Source organism: Manihot esculenta, chromosome 9 (assembly GCF_001659605.2).
Source record: "Manihot esculenta cultivar AM560-2 chromosome 9, M.esculenta_v8, whole genome shotgun sequence".
Taxonomy (NCBI): Eukaryota; Viridiplantae; Streptophyta; class Magnoliopsida; order Malpighiales; family Euphorbiaceae; genus Manihot; species Manihot esculenta.
The window spans coordinates 32,206,167-32,228,834 of NC_035169.2; the positions used below are offsets into that span (position 1 = coordinate 32,206,167).

A 22,668-nucleotide genomic window follows, 5' to 3' on the forward strand; every position below is an offset into this window, starting at 1 on the left:
TGATTTTGATTGGATGAATTAATGAGATAGTACACTGAATATATGTAATAATCTTTTTCTTTAATTATAGCTATATTATTAAGTTTGAGATTTTGTATTGTAATTACAACCTTGAAAATAAGAGAGAAACTCCAATAGGAAATTTTTCTTCAATATATAAAAATTAATAGATCAATTCGTAAATTTTTTATATTATAGGAATTAAATAGTAAAATATTTAAAAATTAAAATTAATAAAATAATTAATTAATAGATTTATTAAGACTCTAAATATATTTTAATATATTTTTTAAAATTAATAAGCTAATTAATGAGTTTTATTTAGTAAAGTTAAATAGTAATTTTTTTTACAGTAATAAAATAAAAATATATTTTATAAATTAATTTAATAAATATATATTAAAAAATGAATTTATCAATAAAAATAAAAATTTGAAATTATTACTAATAATTTAATAAAAATTGTAAAAAAATATAATAATTTAATAGAATTTATAAAATATAATCAATATTTGTGATTTTTAATTTTTCGATTTCAAAAATACTTTTAAAATAAAAATGAAAATGACTGAATAAAATTTTTATTTTTTTATAAAATAAAAAATAAAAAGCAAAAAATTACAATGTAAACCAACGCAATTTTAATTTATCATTTTTTATCTATTTTTTTTTTGACATAGGGGTTGGGAGAGTCAAACCTTAGACTTTTCAAGACTACAGAAGGTTCGACTTTTCAAGACTACAGGATGCACTTTCCACCAGGCTAAGTCTTGGATTGCATTTTTTATCTATCTAAAATGCAGATTATTCGGTTTCTAAATTCATTTAAGCCATATTAATGTATGAAATATCTAAATTGTCATTATTTTGAATTAATTTTTATTATCTCATAATATAATTAATTTACGCCCTATAATTTTGAAATGCAAACTATTAAAATACTTATAATTTATAGGAGTAATTAAATAATTAGTCGTTTAAAAATACATAAACCAATTAATATATTTTTAAAATAAAAAATAAAATAATTAGTTTTACAAAACCATTAAACCAAATGGTACTTTTTATTTTTTAAAAAATAAAGTTCTTTATTTTTTATTATTTTCATCTATTCTATCTTTTTTTTTTAATTTTCTTAACAAATAAAATTTTTAATTTTTTAACAAATAGAATATGGTGCGAGTAGTATTTTGTTCATCCAATTAACTCAGAAATTCAATTTAATTTTTTATTTTTTACGTTGAATTTTTATTTTTAAAAATTTTAATTATTTGAATTCAATTTAATTTAAATAAAAAATAAAAAAATAAATCAATTAGTGAACATTTATTATTTTAATAATATAAAAATATTAAATCATAATTAAATTTAAAATATTTTAATTAAATTTTAAAATATTAAAAATAAATTATAAAAATAAAAAATTTATTAAAAAGTTAAATGGGTCAAATTAAATTGATTCACATCAAATTAAATCAATTTTAATTGAAAATTGATTTAATTTAATTTTAAATTAAATTAATCAAATATTTGCAATAAATTTTCTCAGGTACATTTAAGATAATATGTTATTTGTATCAAACAACTTTTAATTAAAATTTCTGATTTATTTTATGTCTGTATTTATGGTTAGAAGATTATTTAATTCTTAATAGCAATAAAAATCATTTTTATACGTTTTTCTATTCTAATTTTAAATTTTTAATTTTAGCATCACTATCCAAAATTTCAAATTTTGAAGATTTTTAGACAATTTATAGAATTAAGAAATTATGATTTTATACATTTAACAGTCCATATGTCATTTTTTAAATATTTTCAACGCATAATATTAAAAAATATTAAATGAATTACTACATATATAAAATTACACTTTTTTTTTAATTTTTAAATTGGATAAACTCTAATTTAAAATTTTGAATGGTGAAAATTTTAAAATTAAAATATCAAAATATATAAAATGAAGATGTTTAGGACTTATCTAATGAAATTAGTAATTACTAAGATAAAATCATAGTGAAGTTTGATATATCTTCTAAAAAAATTCTATCTCTATTTTTTTATATATTTAAAAAAATTAAAAGTGGCATTTTATTATCTTATATAAAAAAATAATAACTAAAAGTAAATTATAGAATTACGTTTGTTTGGATTTTGAGGAGTTTAAATTAATATTAATGAGTTTCAATTGAGTAATAATAATAAAAAAATTAAGAAACAAACAAGTCTTAAGTTTAATATTAATATTAATGAGTTTTATTAATATATTTTTCTAAAAAAATTGAATACTAGAAAATGGATTTTTTTTTTTAACAAAAAGTTAATTAACCATTAATTTATTGGTTTAAGAAAATCAAAGGGCTCACATGGGAAGTACGGTGTAATGGGCCTCAAATTAAAAAGGAAACCAGAATCGATGCGTACAGCACAAGATCACCAACGAATATCAAGTTCTCCCTTTTACCTTTGTAATTTATACAAAAAGAAAAAAGAAAAAAGAAAAAGAAAAAGAAAAAAAAGAAAAAACGAGAGATTGAATAATTTTGGCGTCATATGCAAATCTGTCCCAACTGTATCATTCTGAGAAGAGATAGAGAGAGAGAGAGAGAGTTAGAGTTTGTGTGGGCAATGAAAAGCAGAGATTAAGATTAAGATTCCTATGGAGGAATGCAATTTCTATTATAATTACTAAATGTAAACCGCCATTGCTACTCCTCTTCATTGCCCTCTTCCATTTCTTTCCCAATCTCATTGCACAACTTCTCCGCTTTTTCCTCTCCCTGACACGCACCCGCTGGAGTTGGCCAATACCAAGGTCTAGGTTGTGGGTGGAGTCGGAGTCGGAGGCGGAGGAGGGAAATGAAAGGTGCCGCCGGGGGTTATCCCGGGAAAAGGCGATGGAGATGTCTCGTTCTAGGCGTGTTTTTCCTTGTCGTCCTTTCTATGCTTGTTCCCCTCGTCTTCTTGCTCGGCCTTTACAATGGCTTTCACTCTTATGGTAACTTTATGGTTTCTAGATTTAGATCCGTTCTTAATTTGCTTTCCTCGTTGATACTTCTTAGATCCTGACCTTACTACAATGGAATGCAAATCCTCACTTTAATGCACTTCAGATTTCGTAATCAATCATCTTATATTGTTGATCCCTTTTCCACTTTTGCAGGATACTCCTCTGATCGGCCAAGTTCTAGTTCTGATTCGTTTTCTGTGAGTGCTCAAATTTTTTTGGTTATTTCTCACTGACAAGAATTGATACTTTAGCAACTTTATTCATACCTTTTCTTTTTGAAACTAGAATGGTGACAGAGTTGATCTCGGTACTCATCTGACACATTATAAGGTAATTCATTTCTGAATCGAATGAATACCTTACCAACAGCTTTGAACATTTTCTGAAACCTCCATTTCATTTCCTTTTTCCTTTTTCTTCACCCTAACCAACAGAAGGAAACAAGTCCTCTTTTTATTTTAGTTTTCTTTGCAAAGGAAGTTGTTATGCTAGTCTTTTTATTCGTTCATTTTGTTTACTTGTAGCGGGACCAATCAAATATCCAGGAAATTATAGATCATTTTGCGCCAACCCTTCCAAATCTAGAGGTTTGCAAGTGAATTCTCTCTTTCTTTATTAGGTGTGACTGAATTATCGTGTACTTCAATTTGTGGATAATTAGATAGAATGCTTCAATGTTTCTAGCCGTATTCTTATACCCATGTGGCATGTAGGTGGAAACTTATTTTAGTTATGAAAAACTGTTAATATTGATAGTTGTTCTGGGAAGTTTAAGATTGAGAAGAAATCCTTTTATATATAAAGAAACAAACAAGAAAAGTAATATTAAAGAGATTTTGAATAATTCTGCATGTCTGCTACATAAAATTCTTGTTGAAGAAACCCATGATTTCTTATACTGCTGTAAGGGTGGTGGAAACAATTATTCTTAAATATTTGTCTAACAGATTGAATGGCGACAAAGGATCCATATACTGACTTCAACTAGTTTGGGATCAAGGCTTATAACCAAACCCACCATACCAAAAGAAGCAGAATAACCAAGACTTTTTTCTATCTTCCTACACTTGACTAACCTTTAACATTGGGCAATGCAAATTTTTTTTTTTATTATTAATCTACAGTTCTGAAAACAACAAAGCAAATATTAAGAGATAGAGCCTTATGTGGTTAAGAGTTTGCAGACTTAAAAATAACAAAAATAAGCTAGCATATTCTGTGCTGATTTTTCTGTAATCTGTTAGTTTGCAGACAATGGCTAGGGTTTACCAAGCATTTAGGTAATGTGAAGCTATAGAAATAGGGGCTTGATTATTGATTGAATAAGGATTAAAGTGTCTGTTTTTTTGAGTGACTGGCTGATAAGTTTTCTCTTGAAAAGGAATGCAATGTGTAAGATATGCAAACAAGATTACAAGAATAAGAACATAATATTTTGTTTCAAGAAAAAGGAAGTATATCAAGACTCAAAACCCTTCAAAAGTCCAACTTCTCCTTTCTCTATGAGTGCATCACAGTATATGTCATGGGGTGAAACAATCAGTTTTTTCCTTGCTAAAATAATTCTTTACGCTTAAGATCATTTTCTTTTCTGTTCATTCAATCTAATAATGTGATGCATAACATCTTCTAAATTTAAAATATATTTTGTGGTGTTGCTTTTGCTCATCATAAATTTGTAGGTATGATCTTGATTGAAATTTAAACACAGGTTATCAGATGTAGTATGTGAGACTTGATGTTATTAGGTTATTCATGCTGAATATTGTGATACATATAACACAACAGGGCAGACCACCAGTTCTTATAAAATCTTGCATTTGCTGGAATGTTCAGTGGGGAGGAACTGGAAAGAGGACATCCAAAAAAAAAAAAAAGTTAAAGGAATAAGGATCTTGTTAGTCTTAAAAATTATTCTTTGGAAAAGGTACATTGGCTAAGGTTACTAAGTAACATGGAAACCTCAAAAAGATCCACAGGATAAGGTTTCTGCTCAAGTTTTCTGTGATGGTCCTGTACCATACTCACCCTAGCAACCTATAGGAGCATTCCTTTCCCTCACTCTTCTCTTTGTTTCTTCATCTTTTGAAGTGCTAATGTAGATGTTAGTGATGCTTCCATTTTTCACTTCATTTCATGTACTATCAAAAGATGTAGGATGTAAAACTTTCAGTCTTATTCTTTAGTTTTTTTCTTGATTGTTGCTTTCTCAATTGTTGAAGTTCAGAAAAAAATAATTTCCTTCCATTTTGTGGAATATGTCCTTATGATGATTGGTTTGATGCAAATTTTGAACATTTATCTGCAGCCAGCTATATTATAAGAAATCTCAAATTAGAATTTGCAATTGACTTTTCTTATCCCATGAGAAGTGCAACATTTTCACCCTCTTTGTATTAGACTTATTAATGTCCGCTATTTGACGGTATATATTAGTTTTCAGTCTTAAATAGCATCTCTCATTTCATTTTTATTTCTTTTACAAGGAAGTGGGACACATCAAATTTGGAGCAGCTTATAGTACCTTTATTATTATTATTAGCTTATGATACCTTTTCATGATTTTTTCCGAGTCTGAAGTAGAGACACCTAAATGTATGCTTAATCCAGCACGTTTTTTTATATTTTTCTATCAGGTCGCTTTAAGAAATAATACAAATGAAGCAAGAAATGTCAGTAGCAATACAAGCATAAAGCATGATGCCCAACACCAACGTAAAGGTCTTCTCAAGCTCATTTTCTTAAATTGTCTTTTAGATAATAGTGACACACCATAAGACTAACCCTTTTTTTGGGAACTATATGCAGGTGCCCCAATGATGCCATCTCATTCTTTGCCGCAACCACTTCCTGTTGGAAATGTATGTTGCATTTAAGTGGGATCTTTTAAGTGGTTTGCTGAAAAGTTTGTCCATAGTGATGCTTCTAAAGACTAATATATTTTCTTTTTCTTATAAATATTCTATAGAATAATGATAAAGCTGGTGCAACAAAAGTATCTGAATCCACCAAAAGTGCAGGTGAGGAGAGTGACAAATTATGTGAGCTAAGATTTGGCAGTTATTGCAAATGGCACAGAGAATATAGAGAAGACATGAAGGATTCAATGGTGAAGAAATTAAAGGACCGACTTTTTGTTGCTAGAGCATATTTTCCAAGTATTGCCAAAATGCCATCACAGAACAAGTTGTCTCAAGAATTGAAGCAAAATATTCAAGATTTTGAGCGTATTCTTAGTGAAAGTACAACAGATGCCGATCTTCCATCACAGTAAGTGACTGCACTTTGATCACGCAATCTGTTAATCATGGTTTGTTTCTCTAGGTAGCAACATGAGAAGTATGCTGACATTATGATTTTAGAATTAATGCTCCCTATAGATATCATGCATTTGGTTGTTTCACAGAGTTTATATGTTTCTGTTGTTTATTCTCTTTTTTTTCTTTTTTGACAAGTGAGATCAATTGTATTTGGATACAACAACAAAAATAACAACATATGAGCTAATCGCAAACTAGTTGGGTGTGACTATGAGAATCCTTTTCTTCATTCAACTCTGTTTGATACCAATTCAGCATCAATATAGTTTTATTCAGATAGTGCAAATAAAAGAGGAGCAAGCCTCCAGTATGCTGGGCATTTGATATTTTTTCTCACTGGTGCAGTGGTTTTTCTGCTGCAAAATATAGTGACAGTGGTAAAATTTTGCCATGTGCTTATGCATCGAGTTTAAATCTTTAAAGGGACCACTTTTTGAAAATTTGCCAAGGATAAGACTATATTTTGATTTCCATTTTTGGGGCCCTCTTAGTTAGGACAAGCATTAGGGGTTGTGTTTACTTTGCAACTGGAAATGGAAACTAGATAAGAGATTGAGCATATTTTCCCTGCATTTTCATATTCTCAAAAGCCTACTTTGTTTCTGCAGTGACCATTGCACATGAGAAAGCCATTTTGATTACGTGTAGTTACTGTGGATTTATGGTGGTAACTAAACCTAGATTGTGTTGGTTCTGTGTTTGCTCTTTTTGAGATGGTGGTTTTACCACCATGAGAAGCTTATTTTTCATGCTACCTGCAATGGAAAAGAAAGATTAAAAATTTGTCTTTCTGTATGTGTATCATTCCTTTGTGTTTGGGGTTTGTTTTTACACCTTGAGAAGCTTATTATTCATGCTACCTGCTATGAAAAGACAAAAAGATTAAAAATGTCTCATGGTGTGTATGTGTATTGTTCTTTTTGGGGTATCATTTTACACCTGAAGAAGCTTATTTTTCATGATACCTGCTATGGAAAGAAACATTAAAGATATCTTGATGTAAAATCATCCATCTTCCATCAGGCACTAAGGAGAAAGTTCTTCTACAGCAAACTTGGGGTAATATAATCTCTTCCCTGAAGATCTTTTGTAGATAAATCATTTCAGATTTATTTACAAGTTACCTAGGTTCTTATACTTGATACCTCTGTCTTTCTCTTGTGGTAGATTTATTAAGCGATGACTATCGGTGATTCGTCCAATTTATCTAATACTTGCAGAATAACATCTCATAGTTTTTTTGCCCCAGCAGACTAATCGTTATTGCCTGTTTGATTAGAATCGAGTTGAAGTTACAGAAGATGGAAGTTGCAATTGCCAAATCTAAAACCTTCCGTGTGGAATTTCATAATGTTGAGAAGAAATTGAGACAAATACTTGACATGACCGAGGATGAAGCCAACTTTCATATGAGGCAGAGTGCATTTCTTTATCAGCTTGCAGTTCAAACCATGCCAAAGAGTCTTCACTGTCTGTCCATGAAACTGACTGTTGAATATTTCAATTCTTCCTTACATGATATGGCACCCCCTCCATCAGAGAAATTTTCAGATCCGACCTTGCATCACTTTGTTATATTCTCCAAGAATATACTTGCATCTTCAGTTGTTATCAACTCAACTGTGATGCATGCAAGAGTATGTTCTGTTCTTCTTGTATGCTCTTTTCACTATTAAATGGCTGTAAATTCGGATATTAATACTAATTGGTTATTCTGTATGCTGATTGCTGCAGGATAGTGGCAATCTGGTTTTTCATGTGCTGACAGATAAACAAAATTATTTTGCAATGAAGTTATGGTTCTTGAGGAATACTTATGGAGAAGCTGTCATTCAAGTGTTGAACGTTGAACATCTTGACCTAGACTATCATGATAAGACATCTTTGTTAAGCATGTCCTTGCCTGTAGAATTTCATGTTTCTTTTGTTGGTGTTGATAGTCCATCTGCAACCCATCTAAAAACAGAATATATATCTGGTTTTTCTCATGCTCACTATCTTCTTCCATATATATTCCAGAACTTGAAGAAAGTTGTGGTTCTGGATGATGATGTTGTTGTGCAGCAAGATTTGTCCAGTTTATGGAATCTCGACATGGGAGGGAAAGTAAATGGTGCTTTGCAATTGTGTTCAGTGCGGTTGGGTCACCTTGCCAGTTATTTGGGTGGAAATAGCTTTGATAAAAATTCTTGTGTTTGGATGTCTGGATTAAACGTAATTGATCTTGCTAGGTGGAGAGAGCTGGATCTCACTGAAACTTACCGCAAATTGGGACAACAGGTGACTGATTAATTCTGCTTTATTTTTTTCGGTAATGCACAATTACACTTTTATTTTGTTACATTACATATTATCTATGAAAACTACTTGCATATCTCTAATCAAATAATCTCTCTTTAGATGAAATTTTTGTCCCTATTTTTCATTTTGGCTTCTGGTTTCTTAAATGATGAAAGGCCAACTAGCCATTTGCAAATTCTCATTTGCTTGCTTCATCTCTGGAAAGCAGGTTGGCAAGCTGACACCATCAAATGAAGCTTCTGCACTGAGTGCAAGCTTGCTTACCTTTCAGGACCAAATTTATGCTCTTGATAACACGTGGGCTCTGTCAGGAATGGGTCATGATTATGGGCTTGATGTGGATGACATTAAGAATGCTGCAGTATTGCACTATAATGGAATAATGAAACCTTGGCTGGAGCTAGGAATTCCGAAGTATAGACGCTACTGGAGAAGCTTTCTAAACAGAGATGATAATTTCTTGGGGGAGTGCAATGTGAATCAATGACAGTCATCCGCGGGTTGTCATGTTTTCTTGGAAAATATAGGCTCGAGAAGCATGAATGTGTAGATGTTTATTATTTTTGGTGCTGAGAATTTTGTTTGAGCTGGTGTACCAAAGGGCAGCCGGCGACACAGTATACCACCCTTCTGATTTTTTGGTAAATAATAAGAAAAAAAGACAAATATTTTCTATTTTCTAGCAATGCAGAAGGGATTTGTGACGGCTACGGTTGCCAAGCCTGGAGGATTTGCTGTATGAAATGCGAGTTATTGGTTCAAGGGTTGAGAGGAAACAACTTCATTCTTTGCCTCTTGTAGGAAAATGCGTTCATGTGAAGAAGTTTTGAGTTAGCATTTGTGATGTAAATGATGGATGAGAAAGCAAGTTGGCTTTCGACTGTCCTACTAAATTAATTCTTTTCTCAGGTTCTACTATTTGAATTAGAAATTACGATTTATGTTTATGATGAGAAGTTATTCACTGACTAGTCATTACATTTTGTATTTGATCAAATGTTTCTTCTTTTATTAATTGAATTGTTATATTTGCCTAAAATATGGCCTGACTTTTTACCATGATGCAATTGCTATTACCATATTGTTGATAGGAATGTGATTTTGCATTTTAAGCAACCTTTTGATTCCCCCCCCCCCCCCCCCCCCCCCCCCCCAAATTTAAAGGTTCTTTCCTTAAAGGAGGGCAGGCTCAAGGCCTGAGGATCCGTAAAAAGTTACCAAGTGTTTTTTTGTGGGGGGGGGGGGCCTTTAGGAACTTGTTAATTTTTGTAGAAACCCATATTCTACTCGACCCAAGAACCAACCTGGCTGAATATGTTGGCTGTTGTTGATTGCTATCATCAGGAAAAAACTCCCACAACAGTAACCGAAAAGGGCCATGCAATCTTATTGAAGAGCTGAGGATTGAAAATCAAAACCAACAGCTTCAACTTTCTAGTTTGGAGGAGAACGATGTTGGTAACAGAAGAATCACATGCAACATAGATCGGTAGAACACAGAGGAGGCCAGTTACTCAAATTGGAGGATATTCTCGGTCTCACTTCACTGCCATGATGTTCAAGGGAGAAATTGCATGGAAAAGTATGAAGCCAGCAAGGGAACTCATTGCCAATCGTGTCTTCCCATTAAGTCGTCTGCTCTGTGAGCCACTATCGCTTGAACTGACTGTCCTCAAGCCCAAGTCAGAAAGCTCTCCAGATCTACAACGGCCATATTACAACCACAGAAGAAAAAAAGAAAAAAAACAAAAGACCACTTCCTGGCAGCTAAAATAAGTCTCACAAGATAAACAATTGCCAATAGGACCTCCAAGATCATATATACATCTTTGCCTGACAGAGGAGAAGCAAATCCACTGTTGGGCGGAGAGAGGTTTTCCACCGCCTAAAAAGGCAGAGAGAAACCTCCGATCAAAATAAGGAACTGGCAACTCTCAAAGAAAACAGAAGCAAGAATTCTCTAGAGAAAGTTTTCTCTCTTCGAGAAGAGAGAGTATCAACCTTTTGATTGATATAATCTTTCTGGCGCTATTTTTTAGTGCATGGTTATATACAATAATTTAATAATATTAAAATATGTTGAATAAAAAATAAATAAATAAGAAACGAAAAAAATAAAATAAAAAATAACTAAATTTTTTACTTTTTTTTATATGCTTGGCAACAAATAGATAAATTGTGATAGCAATTAGGAACACCGCTTTATCATGTAATTTTTCCCACAGCCGCATAAGTTATACTTGTGTTTCACGCATACACATTTTAGAATGGATCATAATTTTCGACAGACAATAGAATGCTACCTAATTTTGATCCATTTAAACTCGTGATTCAGTTAACTTATAATTAGAAGAGAGAAAGAGAGAAAGCGCAAGTGTTTTGGCCCTCTTCCCGGTAAGAGGAGGCTTTGGTTTTCAAGTCTCCTCTTTGCATATTATTTTATTACTCTCATTTTATTTTTTGTGCTTTGTGCTTGTTTTGTATGCATTTGATGGTTTTGGTCCTCTATCTTTAAGATTTTGTTGCTTTGGTATTTTAGGATTTTAAATTTCTTAGAGTTTTTTTTTTGCTTTGGGAGAGATTCGAGCACTGTTTAGGGCTCCGAACCTTTATTTGGTGGCGATTGTATTCTTTGTGGTGGTAAATCTAGAATTGGATTGTGGTAGCTGTGATGTTTACGTTGGTTTTTCTTGTACTTTTTGCCCTTAATTCTCTAAAGTTCAGCTTGTATGTCTTTGTGTTATTTTCTTTTCTTAGCATGCATGGGGCTTGCTTTGCTCTGATCCGACTATTCTTTATCTTCTCTGGCTATGCTGAAATTGTGGCGGTGGTGTTGGATCAACAATGAAGAGTTTCAGTTGGCCTGGGGTGCTGCATTGCATGGCACGTGGGCTTGTTGGGTGGATTGCTTTATCACTGTTTTGAGTATAGGTCTGAATAGTCTTTTATTCTTTGGGCTTATATTTTTTTGCCTTGAAACCTTTTAATGCAATTACTATACATGATTAAAAAAAATTAACTTATATACTAATTTTTATATAAATTAGTTATATTTAAGCTTCTAAAATTAAAATAAATAAATAAATAAATAAAATTTGTGAAAATGTTTTGTAAATTTATAATTAATATTTTATTATATCTCTCTCATATTATTACATAATTAATAAAATTTGCCACACCTTTTCTATTTTTACATACCAAAATGAAAGATTTATAACAAATACACCAACACAAATACATGAAAAAGAAAGTTAGTTTTAATAAGCTCCTAATAAACCTTGTATAGAACCAAGCAGAGAGGAAGAGGGAGACAAAATCTTTGAGGTCCAGCAGTTTGAGTGTGAGATTTAGAAATCCCATACCGCCACCTTAATAATGATTTTGAAATATTTATAATGCTATCTAAATAATTTAACCTAATGGTTAAGTTATTTTGAAAATAATTACTTAGCTCAGATTTTGCTAGATTGTTATAAAATATAATAAATATTTTTATTTTTTTTTATTCTTTTAAATTTATTGTTACTTATAAAAAATAAGTAAACTTTGAATTCTTTTAATATATATTTTATTAAATATTATTTTTATTATATCTTAAATTTTTAACCTTAAATTCTGTAATTTCTAATTTATATTAAAATAATTATAATAATTTTGTATTAAATATTTTTTTCTGAACTCTTAATCTCTAAATTTATTAATTTTTAATTTATATTAAAATATTTTATTACAGCTTTATATTGAATATTATTTTTAATTATATTAAAATAATAAATTATATATATATATATTTTTAACCGAAAATTAAGGATTGATAATAGAATTTAAAACTTCTCAGATTTATTTAGATACACTTATCACCGGACTAAATCTATGAGTGTATATTTATAAAAGTTATATATATATATATTTAAATTTAGAAATTAAATTGTTATAAAAAATTAAATTTGCATGATTAAATTATTATAGTGGAATCATAAATTTGAATAAAATAACTATTCTGTTAACAAAATAAAATTTTAAAACTTTATTATTTCATATAGTGTAGCAGTTTTACATTAAATATTTTTCAATCATATTAATATAATAATTTAATTTTAGTGTTTTTTTATTTTTTTATCGCATGTATCTACCTTAATTGTAATATATTTAAAAAATTATATAAATTTTTAAAAAATAATTTATAACTTTAATAGAGTTGAAAAAATATTTAACCCAAGACTGTAATAAAATATTAAAAAATTTAGAGATGAAATGTTCGGTAATGAGAAAAATATTTAATAAAAAATTACTATAAATATCTTAATATAAAAGAAAAAATACAAAAATTATAATTTTATTAAATTTTCACTTCAATATATATGTGATTTATTTCAAGATTATAGTTCATTTTTATATTAAAAGTAGTACCTATGACTTTCATATTAGTATTAAGTCTAAAAAAATCTTTGTTTATAAATGGCAGAATACCATAAAAATTCGGATTAGTATAAAATATTTTGATATATATCAAAAAATATTTATATAACAAGAAAATTTAAAGATTTAAAAATTTAAGGGTTTTGCTTTCAAAAAAAAATTTAAGGGTTTATACGATAGAAATGTCATTGTTAAGAATTTACTGTTTAAAAGTTTAAGGGTTTATATAACAGAAAATATTTAATATAAAATAGTTTTCATGAAAATCATTAAATTTAAGAGAATAAATATTTTATTAATAAAATAAAAATATAAAAATTAAATTATTCAAAAAGCATGAATTAAATTATAAATTTTATTAAATTTTAACAATCATAACATAAAGTCTCTAACTTCACTGGTTTGAAAAATAATTTTTCCAAACCAAAATTTAAGAATTAATTTTTTTAAAAAAACCCTTATTAGGCAAAAAGCGGAATAACACTTCTATTCTTACAATTCCTCCATTTCATCATCCAATTTAGAAGAAAATGTTTAGGTTTAGGACAAGAATTTTTTTCCCCTCTTTTTAAACAAGAGAAATATTAAAAATCATATTTCTTAATCCAAACAAAATCTTAATAAAAGTATTATATGCCTGATAACTACTATTTTCTTAGAAAAATCTTTTATTCATTTTGAAAAAGAAAAAATAAAAATTCTTAAGAGTTTTTCAAGTTATGTCGCGTCCTGCTAACAAGTGTAATAAAAGATAGAAGATCCGTTGAAATCTTTTGCCCATTGAATTTGAAAAGATAACAGTAATAACGACATGCTGGTAAAGTAGGAAAACAGATATAGCAGCAGAAGAAGAAGATGATGAAAAAAGGAAGAAAGAAAATATTCACGTGATCATCTAAAAGGACATGGATGACACACTCATCCTTACTACAAGTATCTGAACTAAGTACCTCAACCTCATGTTTTTTCAGATCTTTGTCTCATTCATTCCTCTTTCTCTTTCCCCACCTTGTGGAAATTGGAGCTTCTTTAATCAATGCTTTAGAAACCTTCTTCAATGCCAACAACAGTTCTTCGCCGGACCCTACAATTATTTCAATTTGAACCCACAATTTTTTTTTTCTTCAAGAAACATTGAAAAACAAGATTTTCTCGTACTTTACATGCTAAATCAAAATTTCTGAGTATTTCACATTCAAGATCCAATGATGAAGGTGACAAATCATATAATCAAAGCACAAAGAAGAGACTAGTCAAGCAATTTGGCATCATCCACAAGAAATCTCAACTTATACCACCATCCATCATCCATACTTTCTCAGCAAATTGATTCACAGCTTTTACACAGTGGCAAACCGCTGATGATGGTATTGATGATGGATGCTGGTGGCTGCAGCGGCCATTGTGGTGGTGGCAGTAACATGAAACGGCCGCCAAGCTGAAGCTGTAAGCAAGCAAAGGTCTTTCCAACCAAGCTTCAGAGCGCCATTGTCCTCCACTAAGGTGTAACCATCGGAAGGAAACATACCGAGAAGCAGAGTGGCCTGAGTGGCAGCATTTCCGGCTAGAGAAATGCCCTTGAAACCAGACTGTCGTAGCTTCTCTCTCCAGTTATAGAACTTCAACTCTCCACTTCGGGAAGGCCCTCCTACAGCCAATACATTACGTATTTCTCTGGACAGCAACTGCTGCTCCACCACATGCCTCTCCTCGCTTTCCTCCCCGTAGCTCGCTCCCAGAGAGTCGAACAGCGCCGAGTAATAGTGTATGGCCTCCACAAACCTACCCAGAAAAGACCCAGCATGGCTCAGGTCCTGTTCTACCACTGTCACCACTTTCGGAGCCAATCTGCAACAGAAAGCTCAAAAGCTTGAACTTTAATGACCCACAAGAATCTAAACCTCGCTACATATAATAATATCGATCCTTGCGTACAATTTTACTGGAAAAAAACAAGTCTTTATTAACTAAATGCAAAATTAAACAACAACGAACGGATAAAATTGTGGCAGTGTTGTTTGAACTTTAAACCATCATGACAAGCATTGAAAATGATGTTGAAAATAGATAAAGAAATAAGTAAAAGGGAGAAAAAGAAAAGGAGGGAAAAGGAGATTTTGTCCTGGGATCTTGTGTTCATTATATAGGAACTAGTATTAAATATGAAAACGAATGTTCATCTTTTACCTCTGCAACAGCCAGAGCGTATTGGTATCGGAACCAGTGACGTCGTAGAGGGAGTGCTGCAACCAGTGCACCGCTACGGCCTCCCTCTTGCTGACATTTAGCCTTTCTGGGTCTAAATTTCCAACTTTTTCGGCCACCGGAAAGAACTCAAAAGGGAGGCCCAGTTTCTGGGCAAAATCAGACAAACGCTTTCCAGTTGCCTCCAGGGCTTCCATGGAGGTTCCCAGCCCTGTAAGTCGCACGTAAGGAGGTCCACCGGGCCTCGATGCTAGGATGTGAAATAGCCCCGGCCATTGTAACCCTTGCATGATGTCCAGATCTATTATGTGCACCCTGTCCTCCCTTTCGAACGCTTCTTGTATGGCCTGATTCGCCGTGAAATGGGAGAACTTCACGAAAGGACTGATTCCGTTAAATACCTGAAATGCTGAGGCCATCTTCTGGGTATGACTTATCGGCATTGATGGTAGCGTGGCGTATATTCCCAAGCAAGAATTCACCAGCCTCGCTGACATTGCCTCAGAGAAATATGCAGCCACACGCTGCGCCGACGTCCCATAAGGCGTGGACAGCTCCGAGATCTCCAACAGCATCTTGTTCGCCTCCTCGAAGTTATCTGCGGAGACAGCCTCCGCGCATTGGAGGAGTAAGGTTAGAAGATGCAAACCTTCTTCATCCCTCTTCTGCTGCCGCAACTCTTCCTTTTTCTCTCTGGCGCTAGTAACACCACCACCAGCGGCTACTGAAGTAGGCGTCGACGCTATCCCGGTGTTTGCTACTTGTTCTGTTTCCGCTGATGAAGATTTTTCCTGTTCCTGTTGTTGTGGGTGGCCTTGATTCAATGCGAGAATAGGTGGTGTAACCGAAGTAGAAGAGGGGCTTCCTTGTTGTTGCTGTTGCTGATCATGAAGAAGCTGAACTTGATGGTGTAGCTGCTGGTTGATCCCTTGGCAGACCATCGATGGTGTGGATCCCCAGCTAGAGTACTGATTGACAACAGGAGGAACCGGCGCAACAGCGGCAGTAGAATCTGGTAACGAAGGGTAACTAGAAACATTTTCAAGATTGAGAGTGAGCCCAGAAGAGGCTTGCCCTTGATTACTATAGTCCCTTGGTGGAAGTCCTTCCTTCCTCCTCCTATCCACCGGATAATTGGGTATCGGCTCAGCTAGACAACGGAGCCTGTACTCCAGAAGAGAAGCAAGACTGGGGTTGCAAGGGAAGATGATCTCCCTAACATTCTGAATAAGCTGAGGAATGGAAACGTTGGTAGAGCTATGTATAAGGTCCTTAATGATACCATCAATCCAAGCAGTTGCAGAGGGGTCTTCCATGGAAGAAGTAGGAGTAGCAGAAGCGACACCAGTAGTAGTGGCACTGGTGGTAGTAATGACGAGAGGAACGGCAGCGTTTCCGTTTTTCTCTCTTTCAGATGGGAACAAGGGTAGACCAGAGAAGCCACAAACGGCTGGGGCCTGAGGCTGAGGTGATGATGAAATGGTTTCATTTGAAGAAAAGTTGGGTGTTCCTGTAGAGGATAGAAACCCACACAAAGACGCAGACACAGGCCCGCCTGACGTCATAGGGGTCAAGTTTGTGGAAGAAGGTAACATAGTCATAGTGGAGCAGTTGAGCAGTGGTGGGTACGGGTTCGGGTTCGGGTTTTGGTTAGGGTTAATAATATTAGTCAAAGAAGAAGAGCAAAATCCAATAGTATTGTCTTCTGGAAAAGAGCTAATCCTGCGATAACAGCTCTGGTTCTGATTCGCTGTTTGCACCTCCATCATCTCACAAGCCATCCTCTTCCTCACCATCTTTCCTTTCCCTTGGACTTCTCTTACGGGTTCTTCTTTGCTCGTGCTGCTATGGCTGTTGCTGTTGCTGATTGACAATGGGCTGTTGCTATTTTTCTTGCTGTTGCTGCTTCCATTCAAATCAGTATCTCCACCATTTTCAGGAAACAACCCAGAGGCAGCCATGAGAACGGGTACAAGGAGGAGAAGCAGAAACAAGCGACAATGCAAACAACTGAGATCCAGAAACTGCACCGAGTCTTTGATATTTGATCCTCATAGTAAAAAAGGAGAGTTTCCTGTTGTTGCTTCTGCAATGATATATGGAAAAGGGAAGGAGAGGGCATATCCAAAGCAGAAAACTGCGTTAAGATTAAGACAGAGCGCTCCGCGTTGGGATTCTCCTCTCTTTCTCTCTCTCTCTCAACCACAACACGACCTCCTATGAACCTATGTATCTCTCCTGCTTTTTCTTTACTAATTATTAATATATAAAAGAAGCTGTTGAAACCATAACCAAGAAGAGAAGGAAAATAAAGAAAAGGGTGGAGGAAGCAGCAGCAGCAGTGGTGGTGGCTGTTAGCTATGCGTCTTTATTGCAAGGGGAAAGCATGTTAATTTGTTAATAATATCAATTTCAAATGCTCCGGAGAGAGAGAGAGAGAGAGAGAGAGAGAGAGAGAGAGAGGAGATTTAGAAATGGGGTGGCAAAAAGAACGCAAAGAGAGTAGGAGTATGAAAGAAGGTGATAATGGGGGTCGATGAGGAGCTGAGTGGTATGTCGGAGATGGAGATGATGGGTTGAGTTTTTTTTTTTTTTTTTTTTTGTTCTTCTTCTTGAGAGGTTCTGGTTCGTCGTTGCTTGTTTGACTTCTTCAAACAACGGCCATTTCTATGATCTCTTCCCCTGTGCTGTGTACTTATACACTTAGCCCTTTCTCTGTGTCTCCCTAATCTTTTTCCCTTTGTTTCTATTTAATACTCTCTCTCTTATTTATTGTACTTCGCTTCTCTTTTTCATAATTGCCTTTTAGAGTTTCTGTTTTCTTTCTTTATTTTTTTTATGTATTTACATTATGAATTTATATAAATTCAATTTAAATAAATATTTTTTAGCTATATAAATTTTTACTTTAACAATTATTAAATCTATTATTATAGAAAATTCAAGCTTCTATCTTAAATGCATCAATTAAAAAAAATAAAAAATCAATAGGCTAATCTTTATTGAAATCTAAATTCCTTTAATATATTATGAAAGAACATTTATAATTGAAAGAAAAAGCAAGTAATGCATTATTTTGGAAATTTTTTGGAGTTATAGAAATACCAAAAACAAAAAGCTAAAGCAACTAATAAGGACAATATGATGAAGCCGCATCCCTCCAACAAGGAAGTGTTGAAATAAACACACTGATCTTAAAATTTGATGAGTTAATTTAATTTTTCTTGTTTGTGCCCCTATATTTTAACTTAATAAATAATTCTGCCACAAATTTTTCAAATTGATGATAACCCAACCTGTGTGTCTTTGTTTGATGATTTCTTGGCTTAAATAAATTTGTCACAAAATCTGTGTCTATTGCCATTTTCTTGTTTTCTTTGTCATTTCTCTCTTGGAAAGGCAAATTAGCGAGAAATGGGTACTTTTTTAAATAAAAAAAAAACCAAATTAGATAAAAACACATGTTTATATAAATATTAATTTTATTCATATAAAAATGTATTTTTCTTGATCTCATCTAAAAAAATTATTTTCTCCATTTTTATTAATTTCAATTACATAAATTATGACAAAATGCCCCTTTAATTTGACTAAATTACTTTTTTTTTTATCTCAGTTAATTATTTTAATCTTATTAAATCTCTCTATTAATTCACCACTAAAAAGTAGATAATTAGGAGAGATATAATTTAAAATTTTACAAAAATAGATTTTGTGTTTATGAGGGGCAATGATAAAATTAGAAATATTATATTCTCACATAAAATTTTAAACAAAATAATTTTTAAAAAGTGATAGATGAAACTGAAAGGTTTAATTTTTTTTTTTATGAAATGGGATTGGAGAATGTAGAAGTAAAATCTGAAACATATCAGATTTACTCAGATACACATACTATCAGAATAAGTCTATGAGTGTAATTTTTTTTAATGTGTTAATTTAGTTTAATTTTGTTAAGTTATTTTTATGAAATTTTATATTTAAATAATAATTTAAAATTTAAATTGATTGATATAAAAACAAACTGTTGGTATATCTTTTAATTCTTTAGTTGTTTATTATTTTATTAAAAAATCTCTATTAATTATATAAATTTTAAATATTATACATATATAATTAAGTATAAATTATGTTGTACGATATAATAATACACTTATAAATAAAAAACTATTTAACGTGTTAAAATTAAAAACATCTTAAGCTGTGTTTCTTAAAAGAAATAAATTAATAAAAATAAATAATTTTATTAATAAAAATGATTACAAGATAATTTTACAAGATACACTAAATTAATAAAAATTAAATAAATAGATATATAATATTCTACAAATATACAAATGAACTCTTAAAATATGATAATTAAGTAATAATTTAAAAAAAGTTATTTTCACACAAATGTATTTATTTTATTAATTTATTGTATTATATAAATATTTTATATAATAAAATAATTGTATTTAATTTATTTATTAATAGACTTTACATGATAAAAATATTAAATTTAATAAATTATGTAATATAACTAACTTAAATTTCTTAATCTATAGTAAATTTATTAAAAATACTTTTAAAAATATATTTTTTTTAGCATTATCTATATTAAAAATAATTGAATATCGATGGGAAGAAACGAGACGTAAATTAGGTGGGTTGAAATGTGTACATGGCTGATGCTGAAAGGGTCACTTTTTCAGTATAAATTTCGACATGGGTAAACGTTCTTTTCTAAAAATAAAAATTAAAAAGAAAAAGAAAGAAGAATCTGCAAAAAAGTCATCCCAATTTCGAGACTGTCTTCTGTTTTCTTCGCCAAGTCCGAAAGCAATGGATAATACACTATACATAAACGCCGTTATACCTTTACACCGTTACCTCTATAATTAAAACATTTTTTTAATAAAGCTGAAATAAAACATCTAAGAGAATACATGAATAAACAGTATTAAGAGAATCTGAATTAAAATTATTATTAAAAACATTGTCTATAAATATTATAAGATTCAAATATGGCTAGATTCAATATGAACGTTGTCATTTTATAAATTGATTTGTAATTTATCGAAGGAAAATCAAGACAAAAAATTTGTAAATTGCCAAAAAAAATCATGATTCCAAGAACAATAAAAACAGAAAAGATTAAGGCAAGGAAGGAGAAGACAGAAGAGAAGGTGGCGACTGTTTTTAACTTGAGCTTTTTTTTTTTTAAACTGCAGTTCCCAAAAAATGAACCCATAGCTTTTGACATTTTGCTTTGAAGAGGCATCATCGTTCATTAACCTTCTTCCCAATTTTTATTAATTTTTTTAATAAAAATTTGGTCTTGTTTGACCCCAGAGGCAAAGCTCAAAGCCCCACAAAAGAAAAAGTTACTCTAGGTTAAAAAAGAAAATCAACGATAGAAAGGGAAATGGCTTTTGGGATTTTGGCTCTACTGCTGGTAGAACCCTAAGCAAAGGCCAAAGAAATTAACAATGTCTTTTCCCTAAAAAACCAGAGCACGTGAGAAGGCACAAGCATCGATAGAAGCAAATATTATCAAATATGGAGTCCTCATCCGTCCTTTTCAATGCGAGAGAAGGAGAGATCTCTGTTGTCTCTTGTTGTAGATGGTGGTCCCCACTCTCCTTGTCTCTATTTTTTTGAAAAAAAAATTCCAATTTTTTACTTCTCGAGTCATCTGGGAACTGGTAACAAAGAAAAAGGCTATGTTTTTAAAACAATAATAATAATAAAAAGGCTAGTTTGACTGACATTGATCGAGCTTGATTGCATCGATGATCATGTGATTTTGAGGTTATTTGTGTTGATAATTATTATCATTTCATTAGATACCTTCCCTGATTATGCCGTTTCTATACAATTCCCTCTCCCCTCGACTGCCATATGTAGTTTAAATTTCCTTTTCATAAAAATTAATAAAATAATTACGGTCGATATCTTTTTACATTTTAATTAATTTATTTAATCTTTATATTTTAATAAATTTTCTTATAAACTATTAAATTTATAAATTTATAAATTAATTAAAATTATACTATAATATAAAATTTAAATTAATTAAATTAAACACTCATAAATTTATTCTGATAACAAGTGGATCCGAATAAATTTAAAAAATTTTAAATTTTATATTTTTAACTTTTATTTAAAAAAATTAATTAAATTAAAATTAAAATATAAATATATGAAAATGTTAGATTTTTAAATTAATCAAAAAATAATTAAATTACTTAAATCATGACAAAATAATATTACACTTGACTAAATTATTTTTATTTTACATAATTGCTTTAATTTTAATAATTCTTTGTTTATTAATCTATCAATAAAAAAAACTATTAAAAGAAAGGAAAAAAAATAATACAATAAATTGTAAAAATAATTATTTTATTCTTTATATTTCACTTTACTTGCAAAAAAATCACTTTCAAATTATTATTTTTTTAATTTATTTTCCTTCTCTCCAACTTTTTCCATATCCAACTTATATTACAAATTTAGACAAAAAAAAAAACTCATTTTACAAAATTAGTCTTATTTTCATCTTTAATATTAAATTATAGATTATTATTTTAATTATATACAGTAAATAAAAATATTAAAATTTTATTATTTTTATTTAAAATTATTTATAAATTATTATTGAAATGTTAAATATATTTAAATAAATTGAGCATAAGAATGAATACTCTATTTTGATAATATTTTTTTTTGACATAATAACTCGAAGATAAATTTAAATTAAATAAAATTTATTATTTTTAAGTAATCATTGCGTAGTTGAGGACAAATTTACATGATAGACAATTAATTTTAGGCATTGAGGGAGATGGAGTATTGAGCTGTCAGCAATGAAATGTTTCACTGCCACATCATAACTGTGAAAGGGAAACATGCTTGCCTATAATAATAACCTCCTTGTCTTAACAACATGGATTTCTATTTTCTAAAACTTTAAACCTTTTTCAACTTTGAAACTTAGCAGATTTACTGCAACATCATCATTTATTTTTCCTCACTAATTTTAATTAATATTATTTAATTAAGATAAAATTTAAAAATATTAAAAATTAAAATTTTTTATAAATTTTAAAAATTCAAAAATATCCTAAATCATTAGAAAAAATATTTATAATAAAAAAAACTTAAAATTTATAAAAAATATTTAAAAGTATTAAAATATAAAATTAATTTTAAATGAAGATGATAGAATCTAAAATCTCTCAAATTTATTTAAATGTATTTTACTATCAAATTAAGTCTGTTAATACAAAATTGATTTCACATTCAACAGCTGATGATTTCAAAATTTTATATTTATTTTTTTGAGATTTTCATTCAATATCATAAATAGAAATTAAGCTTTTTTCTTCAAGTTCAAATTTTCTATAAAATTCAAGTTTAATTGCTGCT

The 22,668-nt window shown here is 30.7% G+C and overlaps 2 protein-coding genes across 5 annotated transcripts; one reads left to right on the plus strand and one right to left on the minus strand.

Moving 5' to 3' along the window:
• Positions 1-2,518: 2,518 nt before the first annotated feature.
• On the plus strand, positions 2,519-9,618 carry LOC110622900 (probable galacturonosyltransferase 7). Of its 3 annotated transcripts, none has more exons than XM_021767619.2 (10): positions 2,520-2,998; positions 3,164-3,207; positions 3,296-3,340; positions 3,535-3,597; positions 5,647-5,725; positions 5,819-5,871; positions 5,979-6,280; positions 7,610-7,967; positions 8,065-8,610; positions 8,840-9,618. In XM_021767619.2, exons 1-10 carry the CDS (start codon positions 2,860-2,862, stop codon positions 9,116-9,118), a joined length of 1,908 nt encoding a protein of 635 aa, XP_021623311.1. In that variant the 5' UTR covers positions 2,520-2,859; the 3' UTR covers positions 9,119-9,618. The 3 variants fall into 3 exon arrangements, with proteins under 3 accessions (XP_043815922.1, XP_021623311.1, XP_021623309.1); XM_021767617.2 differs by having other exon boundaries at positions 2,521-2,998; positions 5,647-5,731; XM_043959987.1 differs by lacking the exon at positions 3,296-3,340 and having other exon boundaries at positions 2,519-2,998; positions 5,647-5,731.
• A 4,191-nt stretch (positions 9,619-13,809) lies between these two features.
• Positions 13,810-17,970, minus strand: LOC110622117 (protein SCARECROW). Of its 2 annotated transcripts, none has more exons than XM_021766517.2 (2): positions 15,238-17,964; positions 13,810-14,898 (listed from the first exon to the last, which is right to left on the minus strand). In XM_021766517.2, the coding sequence occupies exons 1-2, from the start codon at positions 17,214-17,216 to the stop codon at positions 14,391-14,393; spliced, it is 2,487 nt and encodes an 828-aa protein (XP_021622209.1). In that variant the 5' UTR covers positions 17,217-17,964; the 3' UTR covers positions 13,810-14,390. The 2 variants fall into 2 exon arrangements, with proteins under 2 accessions (XP_021622209.1, XP_043816357.1); XM_043960422.1 differs by having other exon boundaries at positions 14,861-14,992; positions 15,238-17,970.
• Between the last annotated feature and the right edge of the window lie 4,698 nt (positions 17,971-22,668).

Bases quoted from the DNA above. Each gene is read 5' to 3' on its own strand.
- LOC110622900 (XM_021767617.2), top strand. From the start codon at position 2,860: ATGAAAGGTGCCGCCGGGGGTTATCCCGGGAAAAGGCGATGGAGATGT. The intron at 3,208-3,295 runs GTGAGTGCTCAA...TTTTGAAACTAG, and splicing joins CTAGTTCTGATTCGTTTTCT to AATGGTGACAGAGTTGATCT. The intron at 8,611-8,839 runs GTGACTGATTAA...TCTGGAAAGCAG, and splicing joins ACCGCAAATTGGGACAACAG to GTTGGCAAGCTGACACCATC.
- LOC110622117 (XM_021766517.2), bottom strand. From the start codon at position 17,216: ATGGCTGCCTCTGGGTTGTTTCCTGAAAATGGTGGAGATACTGATTTG. The intron at 14,899-15,237 runs GTAAAAGATGAA...TTTCTGTTGCAG, and splicing joins ACGCTCTGGCTGTTGCAGAG to ATTGGCTCCGAAAGTGGTGA.